Here is a 20,603-nt window from a genome sequence, read left to right on the forward strand (position 1 = left end):
CGTTTTCTGCTGTTCAGTTTGTGCTTGTGGGTTTGTATCTGCTCTTCAGTGCGTGCAGCGAGTTACACGTGACTCTTGTCATTGTGTTCTTGTTCGTTCATTACTGTTTTTCAGGTCGCTCTTCACAGGCCTTGCTGTTCTTCAGTGCGTTCTGTTACTTCGTTTTGAGCAGCCGACCGTTTTCTAGCCATGTTGCGTGTACGTACTCCTCGTAGAGTTCGTGCTGTGCGGGGGCTTGGTGTTGGGGTCCTGACCTTGACACAAGTCCAGTCCATGAACAGTGTGGGGAGGAGTTCATGGACCAAGAATTGGTTGCTTCAGCGTGACCAGTTCTGTCATATGCCTTTGCTCCGTGAGATCCGTGAAAATAATTCTGATGATTTCAGGAACCTTCTCCGGATGATGGACCCCGTATTTCACCGTTTGTTGGCTTTGCTGACCCCCTATATCAGTAGGCAGGATACTTGCATGAGGCAAGCCATCACTCCGGAGCAGAGGCTCGTCGCCACCCTGCGGTACTTGGCGACGGGGAGAAGCCTGCAGGACTTGAAGTTCTCAACAGGCATCTCCCCCCAGGCTCTGGGGATCATTATCCCGGAGACCTGTTCTACCATCATCCAGGTCCTGCAGAAGGAGTATATTAAGGTAAGATTTATCCTTTAATATCACATTTTATTGTATTTAATGTTTGATAATATATTGTATTACTTTCCTCATTCCCAAATTACCATGATTGGAATATGCTGAGAATGTCCCCTTTGTCCTCATGCATGCTGGATTTTTATGTAATTATTTTTTTTCTCCTTCATACATATTTGCCTTCACTTACCTCCCCAGCATGGTCTCCTGGCCCTATATTCACCTTGTGTATTCACTTAACAAGCTCCATAGTAGTGCTTTACCCCAAACACCCCCTAAAATGTTTTAAAATGTGATTTGTGCTTTAAATTCAGGCAGAGTGCCAGAGGCTTTTTTTTGGGGGTCCCCAAATCTTTTGGAACCCTCCCTCCCCCCAACTGCTAAGTCAGCTGATACCAATTCTCTATCTATCCTCAATCATCTATCTGCTGACTTTGCCAAACCCATACACATTATACCCATCTCTGTGGTCAGATGTATGGATGAATTCCCCAAAGCATGTAGTGCAAGGGCCTGCCTGCAGGGCCGATCCTAGGCGGGTGCATGGGGTGCAGTTCACCCAGGCGCCACAGAGGTGGGGCGCTCAAGCGCCAGAGTGCTCCCCTCCCTCCTCCTCCTCTCCTTGTTGGTGTCCACAGGCCGCTCTCTCCGCCGCCGCTGTGTTTCCTGCCCAAGTCCGCCCCCCCTCCATCCTCCTGTCAGAGGAGATCGGAGCGGCTGTCTCTGTTCGGAGAGAGACCCACGCAGTGACGTCGTTGGGGGGCGGGGCGGTCCGTGCCGCGCGGCGTACAGTACCTGTCATTTGTTTTTCTCCTCTCGGTCACGATCTTCTCCACCCGGGTGGCGCGGCTGTACACTGTCCTCTCCTCTCCAGCTGCCACCCGGGTGGGGTTTGTCCTGAGGGGGGGGTCTGTGGGGGGGACTCGGGGAATCTGTAATAATGGAGGGGGGTTCTGTACTAATGGAGGGGGGTCTGTACTAATGGAGGGGGGTAGTTTGTCCTGAAGGGGGGTCTGTACTAATGGGGGGGTTAGTTTATCGGGGGGTCTGTACTAATGGAGGGGGGAGGTTTGTCCTGAGGGGGGGTCTGTACTAATGGAGGGGGGATCTGTACTAATGGAGGGGGGGTTGTTTGTGGGGGGGGTCTGTACTAATGGAGGGGGGTGGTTTGTGGGGGGTCTGTACTAATGGAGGGGGGTGGTTTGTGTGGGGGGTCTGTACTAATGGAGGGGGGTGGTTTGTGTGGGGGGTCTGTACTAATGGAGGAGGGTGGTTTGTGTGGGGGGTCTGTACTTATGGAGGGGGGTGGTTTGTGTGGGGGGTCTGTACTTATGGAGGGGGTGGTTTGTGTGGGGGGTCTGTACTAATGGAGGTGGGTGGTTTGTGTGGGGGGTCTGTACTAATGGAGGGGGTGGTTTGTGTGGGGGTCTGTACTAATGGAGGGGGGTGGTTTGTGCGGGGGGTCTGTACTTATGGAGGGGGGTGGTTTGTGTGGGGGGTCTGTACTTATGGAGGGGGGTGGTTTGTGGGGGGGGGTCTGTACTAATGGAGGGGGGGTAGTTTGTCCTGAGGGAGGTCTGTACTAATGGGGGGTGGTTTATGGGGGGTCTGTACTAATAGAGGGGGGGTAGTTTGTCCTGAGGGGGGTCTGTACTAATGGGGGGGTGGTTTATGGGGGGGTCTGTACTAATGGAGGGGGGTGGTTCGTGGGGGCAGTCTGTACTAAAGGAGGGGCGTGGTTTGTGTGGGGAGTCTGTACTAATGGAGGGGGGTGGTTCGTGGGGGGAGTCTGTACTAATGGAGGGGGGTGGTTTGTGTGGGGGATCTGTACTAATGGAGGGGGGGTGGTTTGTGTGGGGAGTCTGTACTAATGGAGGGGGGGTGGTTTGTCCTGGGGGTCTGTATTAATGAAGGGGGGTCTGTACTGAGGGAGGGGTTTATACTTAGTGGGGCGTCTGCACTGACGGAGGGGGTATATACTTAATGGAGGGAGTCTGTACTTACAGGCGACTATAGTTGGTGGAGAGGGGGGTGACAACATGTTTTACCGCACTGGGTGACACCAACCCTAGTGACGTCACTGCAGCCGTGGGCTCTTCTTTCCCCCCCTCCCTCTCCCTCCCCTCCCTCTCCCTCTCCTCGCGCTGCTGTACTAGTGAGCAGCGCTTGCCAGCACAGCTTCCCCACTATGTTTCTTCCCCCGCCTTCATATCGGCCAGGGAAGAAATAGAATAAAAATATAATCAGAGAAGAGGATTGTGGGACATGTAGTCCCGAGGACTGGCAGCCCCCCTGTAACACGGAAACTGCAGCCCACACAGCATGCTCAGCTGAATGGGAGAGAGAGAGAGCCAGGAGCCCGGGAAAGCATTCAGGGAAGTACACCCAGGACTCCAGAGGGAGAGGACAGTGCTGAGGGAACACCATAAGAGAGAGAACCCCGCTGCCCTGTGGAGAAAGGAATGGAGTCATTGCCAGAATGCAGATCTGGGCTCTACCCAGCGGAGTCGCCACGGGCAATTCAGAGTGAGCTGACTCCTGATCAGAGGAACCGTTGTTGCTGGGTCAGGTGAGAGGGCCGATCGGCCATTATCTCCTGTAGTATGTCTGCAGTCTTTTGACCATCTCCTGTATTATATCTGCACTCTCTGACCGCCTCCTGTAATATGTCTTCACTCTCTGACCATCTCCTGTACTATGTCTGCAGTCTCTGACCATCTCCTGTGCTATGTCTGCACTCTCTGACCATCTCCTGTAATATGTGTGCAGTCTCTGACCGCCTTCTGTAATATGTCTGCACTCTCTGACCATCTCCGGAAATATGTCTGCAGTTCTGACCATCTCCTGTAATATGTCTGCACTCTCTGACTGTCTCCTGTATTCTATCTACAGTCTCTGACCTTCTGCTGTACTATGTCTGCAGTCTCTGACCATCACCTGTATCATGTCTGCAGTCTCTGACCTGTTCCTGTACTATGTCTGGGGGCTCTTTCTAACAGAAGCCCTCTCTGTGTGAATTAGAGAGACTCATTAGTGTACGCTCTTACTGTATTTTTTTTATTGTTAGAAGATCATGGGAGGATCCTAGAAGACTTCTTAGGGGAGCATCTCTGTGTTTGAATTGTTGCCATAGAAACATGTGTAAAGGGGAGGAGTTTGTAAGATGACCACGCCCATGTGGGGGCGCCAGAAATATTTCTGCACCCAGGCGTCTGTGACCCTAGGATCGGCCCTGCCTGCCTGTATACTTTCAAATGATACTGTTTAAAGATTTTGTATACAATTATTATCTTGATAGGTAATAGTAGAATTTCCAAATGTACTCAAATGTGTACAATGTGTATTTATATGTGTATTTATCTCTTTGTATTATGACACTTCTTACCTGTCCAGTGGGCTGCCAATAGTGTAACTAAGGAGGGGCTGGCCAAAGTAATACCCATTATTTAGGCATTCATCTCTCAATGAAGTGGAGAGGGTTACCTGTCCAAGAGCTCCTCCCCCCCCCTAAAATGTTAAAAATGGCCCATGAGGGGGGGGGGGGATCTGATAGGTGTACCTTATACTTTGGTCTTTAAAAACTCCATCAAATAAATGTTATCTTGATGTTGGCCAAGAATGTTTGTGTCTAATCTGCTTTCCCTGTTTATGTGCAAAATGACTAATTTTTGTTGTTGTTTGACTCCACAGTTTCATTCCACGCCACAGGAATGGCAGACTGTGGCCTCCCACTTTGCCCAGCGGTGGGACTTTTCTAACTGCGGAGGGGCAATTGATGGGAAACACGTCCACATCGTCCCACCACCCAACTCAGGGTCATACTATTATAATTACAAGGGGTTCAATAGTATTGTGATGTTGGTGGTGGTGTCGGCTACTTACGAGTTCCTGTATGTGGACGTGGGGAAGAATGGCCGGATGTCCGATGGTGGAGTCGTCGTCCAGACGGAGTTCTACAGGCGTCTCCAGAATGGCAGCTTGGACTTGCCACCTCCATAAGACAATGTGGAAGGACTCCCATTCGTCTTCCTTGCAGATGAAGCGTTTGCGCTGGGGGACCATGTTATGCGGCCATTCCCGATGAGGACCCTCACCCCAGACCAGAGGGTTTTTAATTACTGGCTGACCAGAGCCAGAAGAGTGGTGGAGAACACGTTTAGAATCATGGCCAGCCGGTTCCGCCTATTTCTTACACCCATACACATGGCGGAGTATAAACTGATCATATTGTCCTGGCGTGCTGTGCTCTACACAACTTTTTACGACAACATTCTGCCAACTATGCTGGCTCAGTTGGGCCTGAGGCCGGAATTCTAAATGAAACAACCCTGACGGCGCTTGAAAGTGGCCGTCCTGGCTTGCCCCCCCTGAGTGCCCGTGATGTCCGGCTAAGATACCTTGAATACTTTGCGGGTAGGGGGGCTATCAATATGCCAGACAATGTCTGAAACCTTTTTCAAATAATAAAAAAAAAATAACTACTCAAATCTTTGGTGACATTTACTGCTTGTGTTTCTTTTAGCTGACCCTGACAGAAATGTGGTGAGTCCTGAAAATGGCGTGATTGTGTAACCTTACAAAGCACTGTTGGGTGTTATTTACTAAAGGCAAAGACACTTTGCACTACAATTGCACTTGAAACTGCACTTGTAGTGCAAAGTGGATTTGCCCTTAGGAAATAATACCCATTATCACAGAAAACACCAATTAGAGCACCACAAAAGTGTTGGAGCGTTGAGACAATAATCCACACATTCTTGATTAATAATCTTTTTAATACCAGCACAATCACATGTGCATTTAGAAAAGGTTTTTAAAATAAACCAACATGTTTGTTGTATAATAATTTTTGCGGTCACATTAGAAAAAATAGAAATGTCCATTTAAGATAAAACAGGCATGTTTAAAACCAACAGAAAGACACAAATCTTGAACTTACAAAGTTCACATTTGGTAGAACTTGAAGGCAATATCAGACATGAGTATTTACAAACTGTGTTTGATATTGCGTTCAGATGGAGTGAAGTCACCCCACGAAAAGCCCAATTTTGAAGATGCACACAAATTGCCGAATGTCAACATGTGCTAGCTGCCATCATGGGGGACCAAGGGACGTGTTTTTGGGGTGCAACCCCTTCCTCACAGCTACTTTATTATTGAGGAAGGGGTTGCACCCCCAAAACGCGTCCATTGATCTCCCGTGATGGCAGATAGCACATGTTGACACACTGTGTGCATCTTCAAAATTTGGCTTTTCGCAAATATGTCAAAAAATGGTAAAAATTTTTAGCACACAAAAAACCCAAGGGATTTGGAGGGGTTTTAAACTCTCCCTAAAACATCAATGATATTCTTCATTTTTTTTGAACATCATTGATGTTTTTCAGGATGTTTTCCAAGTCCCTATTGTACTCCATGATCTCCCCGATCAGGATCTGTGCACTTTCCGAGGTGAAATGCCCTGGATCCACAACATCACCTAAAAAGATAGAAACAAAAACACACCATGTATTATAAATATGCCGACATCCATCTCTTACCTGAGCCTGTGGTCACAGACACTCACCTGTTGTGGTGACAATTTCCACCACGTTTTCCTCCTCCTGCTCTGCTTGGCTTGGGTGGATTTCCCCTTATTCCAGAGGTGGGGGGTCTGTGGTCTCCTCGGATGAGGGATGTCCTCCGAGTCTTTTCTCCCCTATGTAAAAAAAAATAGGTATACTTAGCACACAGATATTTGATGCAGAAATAGGAATATGAAACATTGCTTGGAAGTGGGGTACAATTGTCTATTTTGTCAGAGTTCCAAGATGTTTAATTCTTATTGTCCTTTCACAAACTCAAAATTTCCCGCGCTTAGGACAATGTTTTAAAGGAGAACTGCAGCCCCCCCAAAAAAATGGAAAAAGCCACCGAGGTGGAATCCAAAAAATAAAGAAATCTCTAGTGGGGAATGTGGCGCTGTTCAAAGATGTATGTAATAGGATACTAATATCCTACAAAGTGGTGGTAGTATATAAAAACTACTGTGAAAAAATCATAAACAAACAACATATCAGGTGTATGTGTCACAGGTGTAAAACAACACATAATAAAACATATGATTAAAAAATCAAGTGCAAATGCGGTGTGGATAATCCTAGAAGAAATACGTGCAGCAAAAATAATATATAAATATGTGCGTAGTATTAGTGCTAGTCTGCAAAATCGCAAAGGAAAAAGCATAAAAAATACCCAAAAAAATTATATATCCAAAATATGTACAGATATGAACAATAGTATGATAAAGTGTAGTAATGTAACAGAATTTTCAAAATCCACATCCAAATGATATAAGTGTCCGAGCAGATTTAAAGTTCTATATATGTAAAAATAAAAAGGAAAAGACTGTGAAAAGTGACTTTGCTTCCAAAAGAATCCCGTGTAAATAATTGTGATCGTTGTATAATCTCCTTCTCTGGAACCCCCAATTGTGTCCCCACTCACCGGAAAGCCCAACCCCTGCAGGGGTAATGGGCAAGTGAAAGTAAATCCACCAGCAGGAAATCGATCGGTATCACCCTCTGTGTTTCCGTGATCTTCTTCCTGGTTGGGCTGTTAATGGTCCTCCAAAAAAGTCCACCAGATCATTTCCGTATGTATGGAGAAGAGAGGAGCCTCATAGTGTAAATCCAAATTGACTTTTATTTGTTCAGTCCACTTACAAAAAATAGTTAAAAACAGTGACTAACAGATGAACCTGTTCCGCCGGCTAGTATAAGGCCGATGGCTGTAACAGTAACGAGGCAGCGGCTTGCGTTCCACAGCCGATCTGCCGAAAACCGGAAGTAAACGAACAGAAACTAACAGCGACGTATGCGTACCAGCGTGACCACCTAGGCGTGGTCACGTTGGTACGCATACGTCGCTGTTAGTTTCTGTTCGTTTACTTCCGGTTTTCGGCAGATCGGCTGTGGAACGCAAGCCGCTGCCTCGTAGGCGTGGTCACGTTGGTACGCATACGTCGCTGTTAGTTGCTGGGAGGGATAATAAAAAGGAGCTTGCTCCTGGGCCTGACATAAGACAGACCTCTCTGTGTGACAGAGAGAGGTCGCGGCCTACCACGCGGAACATTACTTCCACCCCAAGGCCTGAGAGGCTAGAGCCTGTCACCCACTAATGGACATTCTGTCACTAGAACCATTTACAGTGCCTACCCATCAGTGCGGACGTGTGGGGAAAGTCGCTAAGGAAGAGCGAGACAAAGGAGCCGTTGCTGGAGTGTCGCCATCCATGTTCCTGTCCAGAAGATGGCGAAACAATTTTGGTCGTTGGTGAGAGAGAAACTTGCTCAATCTTTACCTATCCACTACCACCATTACTGAACACAGTGTGCACACATCTTTACCCAAGAACCCTTTACTGCATTGCTGGAACACTGTACTCAGAAGCCTTAGGCCTACACTACTTGGAATCTATTTTTTCATCTGCCACCAAACGGATTACAATTAACGAGCTCCAACTAGATAGCGAAGAGTAATATGTATATGTATATATATATATATATATATATATATATATATATATATATATATATATACAGTAGGGGCGGAAAGTATTCGGACCACCTTAAATTTTTCACTCTTTGTTATATTGCAGCCATTTGCTAAAATCATTTAAGTTCATTTTTTTCCTCATTAATGTACACACAGCACCCCATATTGACAGAAAAACACAGAATTGATGACCTTTTTGCAGATTTTTAAAAAAAGAAAAACTGAAATATCACATGGTCCTAAGAATTCAAACCCTTTGCTCAGTATTTAGTAGAAGCACCCTTTTGATCTAATACAGCCATGAGTCTTTTTGGGAAAGATGCAACAAGTTTTTCACACCTGGATTTGGGGATCCTTTGCCATTCCTCCTTGCAGATCCTCTCCAGTTCTGTCAGGTTGGATGGTAAACATTGGTGGACAGCCATTTTTAGGTCTCTCCAGAGATGCTCAATTGGGTTTAAGTCAGGCCTCTGGCTGGGCCATTCAAGAACAGTCGCGGAGTTGTTATGAAGCCACTCCTTCGTTATTTTAGCTGTGTGCTTAGGGTCATTGTCTTGGAAGGTAAACCTTCGGCCCAGTCTGAGGTCCTGAGCACTCTGGAGAAGGTTTTCGTCCGGAATATTCCTGTACTTGGCCGCATTCATCTTTCCCTTGATTGCAACCTGTTGTCCTGTCCCTGCAGCTGAAAAACACCCCCACAGCATGATGCTGCCACCACCATGCTTCACTGTTGGGACTGTATTGGACAGGTGATGAGCAGTGCCTGGTTTTCTCCACACATACCGCTTAAAATTAAGGCCAAAAAGTTCTATCTTGGTCTCATCAGACCAGAGAATCTTATTTCTCACCATCTTGGAGTCCTTCAGGTGTTTTTTAGCAAACTCCATGCAGGCTTTCATGTGTCTTGCACTGAGGAGAGGCTTCCGTCGGGCCACTCTGCCATAAAGCCCCAACTGGTGGAGGGCTGCAGTGATGGTTGACTTTCTACAACTTTCTCCCATCTCCCGACTACATCTCTGGAGCTCAGCCACAGTGATCTTTGGGTTCTTCTTTACCTCTCTCACCAAGGCTCTTCTCCCCCGATAGCTCAGTTTGGCCAGATGGCCAGCTCTAGAAAGGGTTCTGGTCATCCCAAACGTCTTCCATTTAAGGTTTATGGAGGCCACTGTGCTCTTAGGAACCTTAAGTGCAGCAAAAATTTTTTGTAACCTTGGCCAGATCTGTGCCTTGCCACAATTCTGTCTCTGAGCTCTTCAGGCAGTTCCTTTGACCTCACGATTCTCATTTGCTCTGACATGCACTATGAACTGTCTTATATAGACAGGTGTGTGGCTTTCCTAATCAAGTCCAATCAGTATAATCAAACACAGCTGGACACAAATGAAGGTGTAGAACCATCTCAAGGATGATCAGAAGAAATGGACAGCACCTGAGTTAAATATATGAGTGTCACAGCAAAGGGTCTGAATACTTAGGACCATGTGATATTTCAGTTTTTCTTTTTTAATAAATCTGCAAAAATGTCAACAATTCTGTGTTTTTCTGTCAATATGGGGTGCTGCGTGTACATTAATGAGGAATAAAAAAGGAACTTAAATGATTTTAGCAAATGGCTGCAATATAACAAAGAGTGAAAAATTTAAGGGAGTCTGAATACTTTTCCGTCCCCACCGTAGATCAGTAAGGTTGAATTGTTATGGGAACACTTTGACTTGTACCTTTCTAATCGAAAATATCGTGAGATTGCACGTCCTATGGAGGTAAACATCTTTTCTAGAATTGTTATTCTATTTCTCTGTAATCAAACCCTAAAATGTATTGTAATCAATCCTACTTTCATATTGTATAAAACAAAGTATTAAACTGAGCATGTCTTTGATCTCATCTGGTGTGGGTTTCAATTTGTGTCTTCCGGGATCCCAGATGGGACAATCCAGCGGTCCGGTTCAAGTCCCAAACAATTGTGATTAGTGAAAGATGACCTTCAACACTCGTGAAGGGCATTGCAAGTACCTAGTCATGCCATTATGTCTAGAAGATATCCTGATCCTGTTTTCGGATTGGTCATGGACCATGCTAAAGAACAATCACCTCCTGGACCCATTTAAAGGAATTGAAAACAATCCAGTGATCTATGGGATTCACACATTTTTATAGGAGGTTTCCTTTATGTTAGTATCTATTACCTGCTGCCCTAGCTCTAAGAATTCCAAAGCAGATGCCCTCTCCTATGGTTTTGAGCCTTAATCTGCTTTCTTATTAGCACCAGTCTGCTGTTCTACAAATCCCCCCCAGACTAATTGGCAGACTGAGTGCTCCAACCCGTCCTTAAAAACTTTTACCCAATTTGTTTTTTTCAAGGGCATTGGTCCTCTGCCTTACCCTGGACCAAGTTTGCATAAAATAACTGTTTACGGCTCTTTTCCCATGTCTTACTTTTTTTTTCCATTGATATGGTTCCGACATTCTGAACCCAAGCTAGTCTGTCCCCCAGTTCAGACACCCAGAAATGCTTTGCCTTTGTCGAGTCAAGTCTGGCCACACATCCTCTAGCTGAATTGGTCCTCAGCACAGGAAGCTCCTTATTTAAAAATCATCAGCCTGTGCCTCTGTGCTTGTGATAATGTCATCTTCCTGGCTCCCTGTCTGTTTACATGCCTGACCCAGATCTGCTATGACTATCTTGGATTCCCTTGTTGCCAACCTTTGCCTTGTACCCAGATTACTCTTTGGATCGCCAGCTGAACTTGACCTTGAATTGCTTATTGGACTATGCTTGCTCACTACCTGCCTTGACCCTGGATTATGCGTGTATACAACCTGCCCTGATCTCAGAACTGTTTTTGAACTATGCTTGCTTGCTACCTGCCCTGACTTTGGACTGTTCCCGGATTCCGCTACCAGCTCCTGTCTACTGCTTTACCACCCTTGGAGCTAGAGGTAATCTTCCTAGTCTCAGCCGCTCAGTCCTGGTGCCATCTGGCCAGAAACTATAACATGCTGGCCTTAATGGAGCAGGGGCTGGTACAGGCAGAAAAAATATAAGCCCACTATAGTTCCTGACCTAGTCATGGGGCTGATCACATCATTATACACTCCAAACAGAAAATAGACAATGCATGAATTATTTTGAACAGAATTTATTCCATCCAGTCATTGTAAACACACATTCAAGAGTCATCTGATGTGCTTCTGGCACTGGGAGTGGAAGACGAAGGAACTTGAATGGTTTCTACATCATCTCCTCACAAAGCACATCCGCCGATGAAGCAGCTCACATCCTTGTTCTTACAGTAATTGTTCCAGGCCACCCTTTGAAGATTAATAAATAAGATAATGTAAAATTATTTTGTGATACTGCTACACAAATCAGAATTTGATATACTGCTCTGATAATTGTTTTTTCAGCCATAATTGTGACACAATAAAAACTATGGACAACATTTTGATTTCTCTAAAATATATTTCTTTGAAATGCAATTTCTTAAACAGAAGACTATCCAATTTTTAACTTCACATTTTACATGTACATTAATTATGTAATTTTTGTAGAAGCTTTTATTTATAAATTAAAACTGAACACGTTGTTTGCGGTCACTTTTTAGGTTAAATTCTTGTATCTCTATCAGTTTTTTCCCAACTTAGCTGACTGAGGGCACATGACCATATCATCTACAGTTCTCAAAGATAACACTGTGTACATGATTTTTCTGGGACCATACAACCACAGACTAAAAGTTATGCACTTAGTGGCTGCAAACAAAGTAGCTCTGCCCATGATATAGGTTCACCCATACATATAGGAATCCACATAAACAGACACACAAGACAGGAATTAAACATGTGCAAATAGTTTCAGTCCAAATGTAAATTCTGACAAATTTTTGGTTATTTGGAGATTCGGATGTATCTGAATCTCTGAATAGAATAGTAACGAATTTCACTGAAATTCGTTTTGTTTATTCGCTTTCTAACTAATTAAACATTTTCGGAGAAATTCGAATTTGCATCGGTCGAAATATGAATTCGCTCGTCCCCCCCCCCCTTCTTTCTTGGCCTGCCTGGCTGCATGCTCGGATAAGGGCCTGGTATGGCATTCTTTTATTTACAGTCATCTGTCAGCAGGGAAGCCCGCTGACAGCTGATGAGTCATCGGTCGTTAAGGATGCGTCAGCTGGCTTCCCGGCCCGCTACTTAACAACCAGCTATTCTTCACACAGAACTCGAATCGCTCTGAAAATGTGGAATTTGTTAGAAAATGATTAAACTAAATGTAATGAAACTAAACTAAACGAATTCTGAAACGAAACTAGTAACATAACAAATCTATCCGAAAGGAAACAAAACACATTTTTCCTATCTGCACATACAGTATCTAACAGGAACTCCATTTTTACATTTGACTTGTTGGTACACCAATGATTGGGATAAAGCTTCAAACATGACCAGGCAGACTTTGAAAACAGAAGGGCAGGATTAAACATTTCTAAAACTATAGGGCTTTTAAGGCTTATAGACATAGCAATCTGGAAGGTGTACAATGTATGGATAAGAACACAGGATGCATCATTAAACCTATGTAGACAATCCTAAATTAGTGGAGCATATTACATCAGAATACAAAAGGCATGAGCTGCTTACTAAATTGTACAGTTTACATGCAAGCAAAGAAAAAGAAAATCACACCATCTATTAAATACACCCCCAACAAAATCCACAAGAAAATATGTATATACAGTGGGGACTGAAAGAATTCAGACCCCCTTATATTTTTCACTCTTTGTTATATTGCAGCCATTTGCTAAAATCATTTAAGTTCAGTTTTTTTTCCTTATTAATGTACACACAGCACTCCATATTGACAGAAAAACACAGACTTGTTGACCTTTTTGCAGATTTATTAAAAAAGAAAAACGGAAATATCACATGGTCCTAAGTATTCAGACCCTTTGCTCAGTATTTAGTTGAGGCACCCTTTTGATCTAATACAGCCATGAGTCTTTTTGGGAAAGATGCAACACGTTTTTCACACCTGGATTTGGGGATCCTCTGCCATTCCTCCTTGCAGATCCTCTCCAGTTCTGTCAGGTTGGATGGTAAACTTTGGTGGACAGCCATTTTTAGGTCTCTCCAGAGATTCTCAATTGGGTTTAGGTCAGGGCTCTGGCTGGGCCATTCAAGAATAGTCACAGAGTTGTTGTGAAGCCACTCTTTCGTTATTTTAGCTGTGTGCTTAGGGTCATTGTCTTGTTGGAAGGTAAACCTTCGGCCCAGTCTGAGGTCCTGAGCACACTGGAGTAAGGTTTTCGTCCAGGATATCCCTGTACTTGGCCGCATTCATCTTTCCCTCGATTGCAACCAGTCGTCCTGTCCCTGCAGCTGAAAAACACCCCCACAGCATGATGCTGCCACCACCATGCTTCACTGTTGGGACTGTATTGGACAGGTGATGAGCAGTGCCTGGTTTTCTCCACACATACCGCTTAGAATCAAGGCCAAAAAGTTCTATCCTGGTCTCATCAGACCAGAGAATCTTATTTCTCACCATCTTGGAGTCCTTTAGGTGTTTCATAGCAAACTCTATGCGGCTTTTCATGTGTCTTGCACTGAGGAGAGGCTTCTGTCGGGCCACTTTGCCATAAAGCCCCAACTGATGGAGGGCTGCAGTGATGGTTGACTTTCTACAACTTTCTCCCATCTCCCGACTGCATCTCTGGAGCTCAGCCACAGTGATCTTTGGGTTCTTCTTTACCTCTCTCACCAAGGCTCTTCTCCCCCGATAGCTCAGTTTGGCCGGACGGCCAGCTCTAGGAAGGGTTCTGGTCATCCCAAACGTCTTCTGTAAGGTCTTATATAGACAGGCGTGTGGCTTTCCTAATCAAGTCCAATCAGTATAATCAAACACAGCTGGACTCAGATGAAGGTGTAGAACCATCTCAAGGATGATCAGAAGAAATGGACAGCAACTGAGTTAAATATATGAATGTCACAGCAAAGGGTCTGAATACTTAGGACCATGTGATATTTCAGTTTTTCTTTTTTAATAAATCTGCAAAAATGTCAACAATTCTGTGTTTTAATGTCAATATAGGGTGCTGTGTGTACATTAATGAGATAAAAAATGAACTTAAATGCTTTTAGCTAATGGCTGCAATATAACAAAGAGTGAAAAATTGAAGGGGGTCTGAATACTTTCCGTCCCCATTGTATATTAGGTGAATACGTCTATGACATTGCATATTATCATCAGTAAAAGGTTATTTAACAAGGTACGTACCAGGCTCCCATGCCATTGGGGTCACAAACAACTCTCTTGGCACAGGTAATGTCATCAGTAATGTCATCATTCATCAAACCTTGAAAAGAATATAATGAAAATGTGTTATAAAATTAGTTAAAGAGTAATTAAAAAAAAAATAGTACAGGAATAGTAAGGAAGGCTAGGTATACACTCAGTTTAGTCATTACTGTACAGTTTTGTCATTACTGTACATATCCCACTGCTTGCATTCCCATAGATTGGAGATATACCTGCCTTGCAGAAGCACCTTGATAGTGATATTTACCTTCCACAGACATTTGCTACATCCAACAAAGTCTAAAATGTTAGCAGGTTTTGGTTAGGTTTCTACTGCCTAGATGAAAACTGTGGATTTTTTTTTTTGCATTAACAGTCAATGTAAATGTAGCACCCTCTAGTGTGCTAGAAGAATAGTGTAGTTTTTTTCAGAGTAGGTAGATTTCCAGGCTTGGCTGGCAGCCAAGCCTAGGTGTGTTTTTTGTGATCTGGGTTGGGAGTAGTGCTGGGTGACTCACAGGTGGTGTCACCAGGACCTCCTACTTATTTCCAGAATCTTCTGGTACTTTCTGGAAAGAGAGGTGGGGGGTGAGGTGGAACCACATGGGGTGTTCTAAGAAGCACTGACCAATCCTCAATCTGGATTGGCAGGGGGCAGGCCTCCTTAAATACCCAGGGTCAGCTCAGCTGGGGAGGAGTTGATCAGGTGGAAGATGGAGATTGTGCAGCAGTCTGGGATGGGTGCAGAACCAGTCTGGAGGATGGTGGTGGCACGGGCAGTGTAAAGGTGCAGCTGCAGCCAGGAGGGCTGGCAGTGCCTGAAGAGGTGGTACTGGGAGCAGTAGCCACAGGGACAGCTAGCACTGGGACTGTTCTACAATTTTGCTACACCATAGGGGCCTGCAGTCCCTGCCTGTAAAGGGCAACTGCTTTAGACCTGGCTGACCCAGTGTCAGGCCTATAGTGCTAGCTAGTCTGGAAAGAGAAAGGAAGCAATGTACAGGAGGAGAGAGGAGTGATGATCTGAAAGGAAGTGATGTGCAGGAGGAGAAGAGGAGTGTTCATACTGTGATGTATATAGTAGTCCCAACTATGACTTTAGTCACCTGGGCATCTTATAAGTTCCCCATCCCTATCCAAGTTTAATTCCCCTCAATAAAACATAGAAACAATTGCAAGGACTGCTTTCCTGACTCTGAGCGAGTGAAAAGTGTGTGAGAGACGGACTACTACATTTAGCAGCCCCTACGGGGGGGGGGGGGGGGGGGGGGTTGGGGGGGCACACGGTACCGCTACATAAAGATTGTAGGAGATTATTTGCATTGGTCATATAAAAAATAGAGACATTTTTAGCACACAGCTGAATTTATGTCTAGAAATCCCACAGAAGAACAGGGATAGAACATCATGGCTAAAATGCAGGGATTGCGTGGGTCCTGTGTCTTTGGCTTTCCAAATTGTTCTGTGTAGTCCAGGCTGTTTTTTCAATAGGGGCTTTAACTTAGGTACACTACACTATCCTTTTGGCTGCCTAGGCTTGTTATTAGATAGTTGGTCAGCAGAGGGAACCTGGCAAGGTTCCAAGAAGTCAAAGGCCCTGACCAAAACCCATACAATAAAAGTAACAGTTAAAGGAACAAATATGCTGTAGGATAAGAGCATGAATGTAGTTCCCCCTACTGGCTACTAGATAACACCAGAGCGGGTGGAATGGGTTAGGCCCAAGACCACTTGGATTGATGGGCAGTGTAGATGTCTACTATAGGTCTCCATAGGTGGGATGCCAGCATGGGCAGGTGGCACTTAGATTTGATGCCAGCCCTGCCCCTGCCAGCAGTGGGCACCCTGGGTAATAGGCTAGCATATAAATAGTTTAGTCAGGAAGCTCCCTCTCTTTTTTGGTCATGGGAAGCACTTAAGTTACAGAAAGATGTAGGTTTTATTGATTTATCTTACAGTTCCTCCTTATGGGAGAAAAAGGGCAGGAGGGAAGCAGGACTTTATGTACTACAGTATGCACAAATCTGGATAAGGTTGCAGGACTCTAGGCAACCCTTGTAAGACTGGGTTATTCCTCCCCTCACACCCTCCACCAATCAACTGTTTTATTTGTAACAGATACAATGTGCTTTACATATGGTACATTGCTGTAAATATTAGTAGGATCGCTTTCTCATAATGTACTGTATATAAAGTCAGTTTTTTTACCTTGGCAAAAGGTTATGCAGAATTTCTCAAGGAGTTACTCACTATTGCAGCTGATACTACAACCGCCTACGGCTCCAGAAGTCTTGCCGTCATTGCACCACCGGTAGCTGTTGATTTGGAAGATTCCATAGTCGGTGCTCCAGCCATTGTCGTATATGGCATTGGTGGTGTAGCGGCTCTCGTAGTAAGCCATGCACATCCCTAGGAGAAAAAAAGAAAAACACAACAGCTTAAATTATGTCCACTGTAGCAGTAGAATATCTCACAAACCTGAAACTTCACCTTTGTGTAAGTAGTCAGATGCAGTATGTATTACGTTATTTTTTGACACTCCAGTATAAGCTTACATGAAAAATCTCTTCTAATGTTGTGAGAGTTGCCCGTCTGCTGGCCATCACTTTCCACAACATCCTACCTTGCAGCTTCCCCTCTGCTGCTTACAGTGCATTTGCAAGGATTACATATCCCATGGTACTTTGCTGCCTGCAAGCAGTGATTCCTGTACTGACTCTGCCTCCTGAAACTCCTCCCGTCAGAAGGCAGGCTCTGTGAAATGTGTAACACAGCAGCACCTTCTCACAGGCATATACAGTATATATGTGAATATGTGTCACAGAATTCGAAGAAGTTAATGTGTGTGATTTTTTTTTTAATTAAGTCTTCAAACTTGGAAATTCTTCAGATTAATAGCAGTAGGCTAGAAATAACTGAAATACAATGTGGGAATGAATATATGATTTTATATTTTTTTGCACAACAAAATATTCTATAAGCTGATCCTACTTTTTTATGCTAATTAGGAAAAGGCCGCCACTGTTAAAGCATGCATATTTAAGAAGGAGTTCCGCCTGGGGAAAAAAAAAATTAAAGTCAGCAGCTACAAATACTGTAGCTACTGACTTTTAATATATGGACACTTACCTGTCCAGGGAGCCTGTGATATCGGCACCCCAGGCGATTTTCAGATCAACTACTGGGTGCTGCCGTGGCCGTTCCTGGTAAAGGAAACCAGCAGCGCTGCACTTTCTAACTGGCCCGGCGGCAGAGGAGGGGGGCCGAACCGTGCCGCAGCGCTGTCTTCCATGAGTGAGGAAGGATACCTGTCATAAACAGGTGCCTGTTCCCCTCTCCCCCCTAAAAGGTGCCAAATGTGGCACCGGAGGGTAGGAGGAAGCAGATAAGTGGAATTTCAACTTTTAGGTGGAACTCGAACTCCACTTTAACCACATTTACTAACAGCAAGCCACATCCACTAACGACTGCCATACATTGATTTGATGGGCTACCTTTGGTGGGCCCTAGGTGCCCTGGTCTGACACTGCCTGACACATTGTCTGCAAGCTCCTCAGAGGCTATACAGTAACCGTGTCAAAATCAGAACCTCATAACTGATTATACTCATCTTAACAAAAGGTTTCTATGATTTGTTAGCGTTATGCAAGCTTTGTAGCTGGATAAAGCAAGTTGTCAAAGCAGCAGTGGCCACGTAACCTCTCTTTAGGCCTCAGGCACACTGGGTGTTTGTCCAGCACTTCTAAACGCCAGGAGAAAAGCGGAATCAAAAACACTTCTAAAGCTGCATTTTTGCAAATGCATTTATGCTCCTCAGGGTTTTTCTTCTGCCAAAACGATGGTGCTTCTGAATGTGCTGGCATTGACCACCTAGGCTAACATTGAGGGGTGTTTACAGGCAGAAAAAAAACAGGACACGGATAGAAGCGGTGTGCATGAGGCCTTAAGAATAATTTGTGGCTGAGTATTCAGATTCATCTGTAGCTGGTTCTCTTTAATTGTAGGTCTTCCAGGAAGACAGAGTAGGCCCACCAATTTTTTGGGGGGTGCAAACAAACTGAAAAAAAAAACATAAATTGCAGCCTCACTGTACCATCAAATGCAGCCACTGTGCCTAATAATTGCCGCCACTGTGCCCATCAAATGCTGCCACTGTGCCCATCAAATGCCGCCACTGTGCCCATCAAACGCTGCTACTGTGCCATCAAATGCTACCACTGTGCCATCAAATGCTGCCACTATGGCATCAAATGCTCCCACTCTGCACTTACCCTGTCTCGGTGAGGCAGCGGGGTGATGGAGGCGAGTCGTGTCCTCGATGTCTTCTCAGTCCGCTCCTCCAGTCCTCTCCTATAATTGGATGCCTGATAGGCAACCAATCACAGCGCCAGTCGTTTCAGCCAGTCAGGTGACGGGTAACAGACCCGAGCACCTGATTGGCGGAGAGGCGGTTCAGTGTTAGGAAAGCGAATATTCATTCGCTTTTCTAACACAGCTGAGTGAAATGCGAGCACCAAGCATGATGCTTGCTGTTTACCTTTTTTGACGCCTATGGCTCTAATCAGGTACTTCAAAAATATACCCCGCCCCTGTAATTCAGGCACCTGAATAGGGGGTGGCATGAATCTGTCTATTGGTAATAGAGGGGTGGCTGGAGAGAGTGGGCAGCGCCCGTGCGCCCTTATGGATGCACCATCACTGAAGCACACCATTTGATAAAAAGGTAGGTAAGTTTCTCAGAGAATATGTTTAGGAACTCCCCTTTTCAAGCCACCCCTGTCTTTGCCCCCTATCCACCTCTGAGCACAGTCCCTTGGTTCCATCCTCTACCCACCTTCCTGTACGGCCCTTTTTAGAGAATACATAACCAAGTATCATTTTGTGGTACTAAATAATTTGTATAGATTTTATTAATAAGCAATGCATTAATATATACACCCTTCTTTCAACAATAGATTCTCCCTTTCAACAATAGTCCCCCCCGCAACAAAATGACCCTCCAGTAACAAAAGATCCACCCTAGTAACAACAGATCCACCCCAGCAACAATAGACCCCTGTCAGCAACAGCAGATCTCCCAGCAGCCAGCATCAATAGACCCTCCAGCAGCCAGCAACAATAAACCCCTCTCTCATCAGTAGATCCCTCCCAGCAACAATTGGCCCCCAGCAACGATAGATCCCCCAGCAGCCAGCATCAATAGACCCTCCAGCAGCCAACAACAATATACCCTTCCCTCAACAGTAGATTCCTCCCATCAACAATAGATCTCCTAGCCCCCAGCACACCCCAACACCCTTTGCCATTACATACATTCAGTGCAGGAGGTGCCGGAACTGCGTTCCCCCACGTTCCCACTGAAAAAAAGCCCTGCTTGCAAGTAACTAGAATATAAGATCCATACAGTGTGAATGAGTGCCTTATTTTTTTTTCAGCTGGAGCCGCCTGGAGCTGCATGCTCTAACCCTGACAATAATAGAACCATTCCTAAACTACATGCATACAATAATGAAGCCTCTGAGTGAATTTCAAATTTGCTGTAAATCTAATGACTGCAGTCAAAGGGGGAAAGCCAAAACTATTCATATGGAAGGTCAAGGATGGTGAAGATAAAGCTGGTAGCTGGTCTATACGTACAGTAAGCCAGGCTGTAGCCATGGTATCCATCCAAACCTTTGACTTTCAGGACCTTGGTCAGCTCACATCTACTGAATATTTTGGCCTCACTGGCAGTGAAAAGAGCGAGGAAGAGGAGACAGAAGACAGTCTTCATTCTGATGGTTTCTGGACTTGTGTTTGTAGTCTGAACAGGAGCAACATTGACTGGCACAGCCAAGCTATATATGTCTGCGGGCTTGTTTATACAGATATAATCATCAGACATAATTAACCATTAATGAGCATTATATAAACACATTGCGGAGACTGACTGGAATTGTTGGTTTTGTAAGCTACATGATGCAGTTTTTTTTTTTCATTCCGCTAGCCTCTTGGCTGCAGCACTCACCAAAAATGCACCAACAAGCTAGTTTATGAAAAGTCAATTGATAGACTTCTCCTAAACGGGAACGGCCATACGTGGATCAAAATCCAGCCAGTTCCTGCTGAAGGAGTCGAATTTTGATCCATGT

At 44.8% G+C, this 20,603-nt stretch overlaps 1 protein-coding gene across 1 annotated transcript; it reads right to left on the reverse strand.

Moving 5' to 3' along the window:
• Nucleotides 1–11,322: 11,322 nt before the first annotated feature.
• On the reverse strand, nucleotides 11,323–20,356 carry LOC141108340 (lysozyme C-1-like). The gene is made up of 4 exons (XM_073599869.1): nucleotides 20,110–20,356; nucleotides 16,723–16,881; nucleotides 14,452–14,530; nucleotides 11,323–11,486 (listed from the first exon to the last, which is right to left on the reverse strand). The coding sequence occupies exons 1-4, from the start codon at nucleotides 20,354–20,356 to the stop codon at nucleotides 11,420–11,422; spliced, it is 552 nt and encodes a 183-aa protein (XP_073455970.1). The 3' UTR covers nucleotides 11,323–11,419.
• Nucleotides 20,357–20,603: the final 247 nt, after the last annotated feature.

This window comes from Aquarana catesbeiana, linkage group LG09, assembly GCF_042186555.1.
Source record: "Aquarana catesbeiana isolate 2022-GZ linkage group LG09, ASM4218655v1, whole genome shotgun sequence".
NCBI classification, from domain to species: Eukaryota; Metazoa; Chordata; class Amphibia; order Anura; family Ranidae; genus Aquarana; species Aquarana catesbeiana.